Raw genomic sequence first — 6,389 nt, 5'->3', positions numbered from 1 at the left:
GATTCTGTGGTTCATGAACAAAAAAATACAACATTATACATAATAAAAGAAAGTACTTAGTCAAACAGTGGATGAAGTATGAAATTGGTCAGTAACATGCTTGAGCTCTAGATTTAAACATGCAAGGGTAGGTTGTAGTGGGTTTGGTTTATGCACTGGAGGAGACACAGACCGAGACTTGACCATTGCAGGGGTGGCTTGTAGGGGATTGGGTTAGTGCACCGGAGGAGACAGTGGCATGATACGTCCTACAATGGCCATGTGTCGTTTCGTTGATTGCACGAAATCCACAAGAGCACTGGATGAAGGCTTTACTCAGCTTGTAAAACTCAGAACATGTTGAGTTTCAGAAAGAGAGAAAAATAAATAAGAATAACCTAAGTGGAAGCATAAACATCTAGTAACCAACCACAATATACAACACCACAGTAACTAAAACAATCAACCAATCCTTGTAAAAATTCAGAATCAGGGTAGAGGGACAGCTAAACAAAAGTCATCTTCATGAGACTTTTGATACTTTTCCAGTTTTAAAAAAAAAAAAGTCATCTTACCTTGACAGATATACTGAGTTCAAAATATACACTGATCATGATCGCTTAAAGGATACTATGATAAATTGTATTGAGGCATCACTAATGGTTAAAAGGGTTGAATCTACTTATACAAGTTCAAAATATACACTGACCATGATCACTTAAGGGATACTAAGATAAATTGTACTGAGACATCATCAATGGTTAAAAAGGTTAATCTATTTATAGTACCACTTTTTTGAGCTTTAGCTGATGCTTGTAAATCATCTTGTAAACTTCTTTCATTATAGAAAGCTGTGTAGAGAAAGTGTGTAATTAGCTAGTGCACAGAATTTTGTGCAATAAGCAATTGATCAAAACAAAGAGACAAGCACACAATTATATTAAGCACGTCACTAATTAACCTTTCAAAAAAATTATTCCATAAATAACGTAGTTACAATTTTTCCAATTTAACTGAGAAACTAAAATAAAAAATAAAACTACCAAAAAGTTAAAAACTCTTGAGCCAGAAAAGGAAAAAAAAAAAAAACCCCCTATAATGCCGCTGTTTGACTAAAATTCCTATGTAATCAAAAGACAAAGGTACTATTCTCAACAAAACTGGAGCAAAAGGAGCAGTCACAACCTAACTCATGCTGCCTTGACTGGCTTGGCGGGTGGCTTTCCCTCCACCATTTTGGTAGACCCTATGGCCAGTTTCTTCATTCCGTCCAGCATTACCACGAGTTCGATTTGAGAAATCACCTCGCCTCTCAAAGTCATTTCTCCCATTGCCACGGCCTCCGCTAAAATTCCCACCACTGAAGTTTCCACGGCCCCTAAAGTTATCGTTTCGATAACCAGCCCGTCCTGAAAACCTCCCTCTGTCATTGTTAGCTGCAAGAAACACCAGACCATCAATTCCAACCATATGAAAAAACATGAACAAGCCTTGTTGGATGATTTTCTTTTGTGAGGGGGGTGGGGGGAGAGTAGATTTTTATACAATTTGGCTGGGATATTTGATAAATTTTATGGAAAGTGTGCCACAAACCAAATTTAGAACTGTTTAAATAATAATGATGAATGACAGGAAATTTTCAACTTGCCTCGCCTTTCCTCAATGCGAACTTCACGATCCAACATTTCAATTGGAGACTTCTGAAATAGTAACATGTGGAATGTTAGATGTAGAACAATAGGAGAAATTCCCAAAAAAAAAAAAAAAGATGTAGATAACTTGAGGCTCACACAAAAACTCAAGGGCATTGCACAAATTTTATACGCATACAGAAACTATAAGAACTACAGCTTCAGTAAGAATTTGTTACTCATAAATGAAAGACCAACTTACACACGCACAAAAGGCCACAGCTCAAAGAAAAAAACATCAGCATGCATCTGAAGTAGAAAATTGGATGAAAAGAAATGTCTAAAGGCCTCAACACAATTATAGCCTTTATGAACCAAACAAGTAGAAAGATCATGAAAGTTGAACGGAAATGAAAAAGAAAGCACAAAGGTAGCCATGGCCCATCCAGTAGGCACTCAAAGACTCCAGACTCATCACATAAAATAACTGAATCCATGAGACAAAAACACGAGTTACTTCACAACATTAAGTTAACAAGCGTACCATACATATCCACAAAGTACAAAAAGTTAGTCATGACAGCCATACAGAAAACAGAGGACGAAATTTTGTGTGTCCTTGCTTGGTGAAAAATGTGAGAATGAAGCTTAGAGCATACAATGTTAGTTTAGACAAGTCAGTTATTGTTGATTAAAAGGTTAATCCCCAATATACAAGATAACAACAAATTAGGTGGCGAAGAATATAAAACAGAAAAGTCAATACCTCAATAGCACTTTGCATTGAACTGGCAGATTCAAATTCCACAAAACCAAAACATGTCCCCTGTTGCTGGATAGAAGATAGCAAATACACAACATGTGAACATCATTATAAATAAGAAATCTAAATGGAGTTAACCAAGTTAAATATGAAACATACCTTGCTACTTCTAACTTGAATACCATTATGCTTAATAGGCCCAAAATTCTTGAAAACCGCTTCAAGTTGTTCAACAGTTGCATTCATAGGCAGATTTGGTACAAATATGGCATGAGTCTTAGCTGGACATGTACAATCATAGATATTAGAAGAAACAAGCTGGGTATGAAAAGGGAAGTTTGTATAACATCTTAAATTGAACACCATTCAAGGTATCAATAAATAAGATCACAAGAAAAATAAACACCTGCATGATCATCAATCTTTTCCCTGGTACTGTTGCTACTAGGAGCTGTAGCTTCAGGTGCTGCAGATGCATGGGATGGTTCAGCAGGTTTAACAGGTGGAACCCTCGATTGGAATGGAGCACTGTTGTCCTTCAATAATTGCACCTGGAACAAGCACAACAAAAGGCAATAAAGTATGTTTGGTGATAACAATAGCTAGAAAACTACACAAGTATAGATTTACTTACCACTGATGCAAAGGTTTTCTTCGGAACATCCTCAGACTTCTTTGAAAGATCCTCAGACTTCTTAGGAAGATCCTCAGCTTTCTTTGGAAGATCCTCAGCTTTCTTTGGAAGATCAGCAACCCTTTTTTCACTGATGGGCATCTTCCCATTGGCCAATGAGGTTGTTTGATTTGACACAGAAACAGTAGGTTCTGTAATCAAAGAAAATAATAAATCTTTTATAAATTCAAAAATAAGACACCCTTGCCCAAACAAAAAGAGACAACCAGAGAGAATGAGACCAAAAAAAGAGAGCAAACAAATGAAAACATGACACTTACTAGGATCAGTTATCAAAGGAACTTTTGGAGCACTTTCTTCAATATGATTATTTTCCACAGTATCAACCTCCACAGATTCAGATATGAACCTAAAAACATCGTTCAAGACGAAGTAGCCATTCTCTTGAGGGGCTAGAAAGAAAACTTGACTGAATTTCCTTCCAGTATCTTCCTTTCCAGTTAAAATACCAGTAACCAGAACAATCACCCCATTGTTAAATGAAAGCTCAGAATCAGCAGTCAATATTTCAACCTGATAGTTCAGGTGATCCAAGGAGAGTATCTTGTCCTTAATGGCCTATTTCAAAAAGAAAGAAAGACAATTTACTCATCAACATGTGTAAATATATAATTTACAGGGGAAAAAAAAAATCAAAGCCCTTTGAAGATAAAAGCTTAGACAAAAATAATAAAGGAATGTGGCCGTTATTTTATTTTTTGTATTTTCTAATTTGGACAAATGAAACTAAAACACACAAACATATGTGCGTGCTTCACCACTTTTCCTGAGCATCCAAGATTCAACTTTTTCTCAAAATCCATACAGCCCAAAACATATAAAGAATCTAAATATCACCTTTCATGGAAATCCAAACTACATTCCATAACCCCTCTCTCAGCAACAAAACTCACAATAAGGCTAAAGCATAAAGCATTCAACATTTTTCAATCCACAAACACAAATCGATGGAAAATATGAACTGCAACAAACATTCAACAATGGAATTAAATAGCTTAAGCATTCACAAGTAATATGTAAATGTGTATGGTTGTGTATGTGCATTTGTGGGAATTATGTAATTCTAATATGCCCTGCATTGAAATATTGATTCTTTTGCATGTGGAAGAAAATGTGTAATCTAGACAAGAACATCAGTGAGACATTTAGCAATTTAAGCTTTCCTTTTTACAAAACTTACCTCCAAGGTAGTAATCGAGCTCATCACACCATCAGCCCCAAGTCGGTTGAGCACACTCGAACTGTTATAAAACTTGTGAACCTCCTCTGGATTTGTATGCAGAATACTATAATACTGAGACACAAAGGCATTGCCAACAACCTGCGCACTTGCGGTGTCGGAAGCATCTTCACTTTGATTTGCCATATCTGCATCAGCACAATGACAGCAAACAATCATAAACTAATCTGCTGAAAAGAAATTATTTTCTGCACCAACACAAGGACAACAAACAACCATAAACTAATCTACCAAAAAGAAATCTTTTCTGCACCAACAGAATAGCAATAAAAAGTTATGAACTAATATACTGAAAATATATTACAACATATAGGACAATATGCACCCAAAAAAAGGCTAATTGCATAGTGAAACGCAAATCTTCAACATTGAGATAATAATATGTATGACATTGAAGACTGAAAAATAGCATAATTTGTAGGCAAATATTAGTAAAGTAACTTTAATATGTGGATGTCCATCCACACGGCAGATTAAAAAATCAAGGATCAGGTTCTTAAACCTACTTTAACCATCTGTATCAAAAAACAATGAAGACAATATTAAATATATAATTTTGATTTGCCACAAGTATAGTTCAATGACATTAGGCAAATATTACTAAAGAAATTTCAATACATAGCAGATTAAAACAAAACAAAAAAAAATTAAGAAAAACCAAGGATCAAATTCTTAAACCTACTTTGACAATCTGTATGAAAATACAATCAACATAACATGAAACATTTAAATTTTGATTTGCAAATAGCCTTGTAGCTTGATGGCCTTAACTAACATAAATAGGTTCACAAACACACACACAGTAACAAGGGTTTATAACATATGAATCATCCAATGGTGAAAGTTCTTCAGAAAATATTGTATTTATTAAAATTATTATATTAAAAAAAAAATTCTTCTCATTTTATTATTATAGTTCTTCAGAAAAAAAAACTATCAAAATTAAATATAGAAATTCTTCAGCTTTCAAGGTTATAGCTCTTCAGAAAACAGTCAAAATTAAATTTTGAAAACAAAATTCTTTCTTTTCCTTTTAAATATAATGGGTTTATTGGGAAATTCCAATACATGAAATAATACAAACAAAACAACATTAAAAATTCTCTACACTCAAAACTAAATCTCTCTGTTATTTCCAACAACAATAACAAAAATTCCATGTGTTTAACAATGCAAAGATACAACCTTTACAAAAACAAATTTAAACAAAGACATTAGCTTTTGAATACAAAAGTTAAACCCCAGATCCACACAAAAAACACCACCAACAACAACAACAAAAAAGCATTGAAACTAGCAAACCAACCTCGAAGCTAAAACCATAATCAAAGAATTTTTATATTCAAGAACAAAAGCGTGAATGAAAGAGAATGGTACCTCGGCGAAGAGATCAGAACACCAAGAAAAAAAAGAAAGAGAGAGAGAGAGATTGAAAGACCGTGCGGCTCTGAAAACGGTGTTTAGAATTGTGACAGCCTAGTGTGTATATATATAGGGAGACAGCGTCCCAGAGAGACAAGGATTTCTTTTCCTATTTGGTTTGGGTTTATTTTATTTTTTTGTTTTAATTTTTGTTTTTTAATGTTAAATTGGATTTCTTAGGCCACAAGCCACCACTATAGCAAACGCAGCCGTGTGTAGTGCCTCAACCGCTAGGCCGCTTAAAATAGGATATATTATATCTATTTCTCAATATTAAAAAAACAATTATTACTAAAAAGAAAATTTTCAATGAATAAAGATTATTTTTTAAAATGTTATATACGTTTTGAATGGCCATTTTATTAATACGTTTTACAATGTATGTCGTATTTTAAGCATTTTGAGCATTCTGATAAGTGACTAAGTGTGTTTAAACACACTTTTGAGTATTTTAAATAACATTATACACATTTTTATACATTTTTTCACCTACACATATATCAAAAACACTCAAACAACATTACACAAAATTTTTGATCTTCCAAATATTTTACTCTTCTTTTCTCTCTCAATCAAAATATAAATTAGAATTAATAGTTTTCTGGACAAATTTATTACTAAAATCCATTGTTTAATACATGAAGTCCAATATTGCTAAGA

At 33.7% G+C, this 6,389-nt stretch overlaps 1 protein-coding gene across 1 annotated transcript; it reads right to left on the bottom strand.

Annotated features, from left to right (window-relative positions):
* Positions 1–929: 929 nt before the first annotated feature.
* LOC115979334 (nuclear transport factor 2-like) lies at positions 930–5,874 on the bottom strand. The gene is made up of 9 exons (XM_031101356.1): positions 5,685–5,874; positions 4,248–4,435; positions 3,328–3,625; positions 3,008–3,198; positions 2,780–2,924; positions 2,533–2,654; positions 2,377–2,442; positions 1,628–1,679; positions 930–1,415 (listed from the first exon to the last, which is right to left on the bottom strand). Exons 2-9 carry the CDS (start codon positions 4,431–4,433, stop codon positions 1,165–1,167), a joined length of 1,311 nt encoding a protein of 436 aa, XP_030957216.1. The 5' UTR covers positions 4,434–4,435; positions 5,685–5,874; the 3' UTR covers positions 930–1,164.
* Between the last annotated feature and the right edge of the window lie 515 nt (positions 5,875–6,389).

The sequence above is a fragment of the Quercus lobata genome, chromosome 3, assembly GCF_001633185.2.
Source record: "Quercus lobata isolate SW786 chromosome 3, ValleyOak3.0 Primary Assembly, whole genome shotgun sequence".
Classification (NCBI taxonomy): Eukaryota; Viridiplantae; Streptophyta; class Magnoliopsida; order Fagales; family Fagaceae; genus Quercus; species Quercus lobata.
This window is presented reverse-complemented; position numbering and strand designations above follow the sequence as displayed.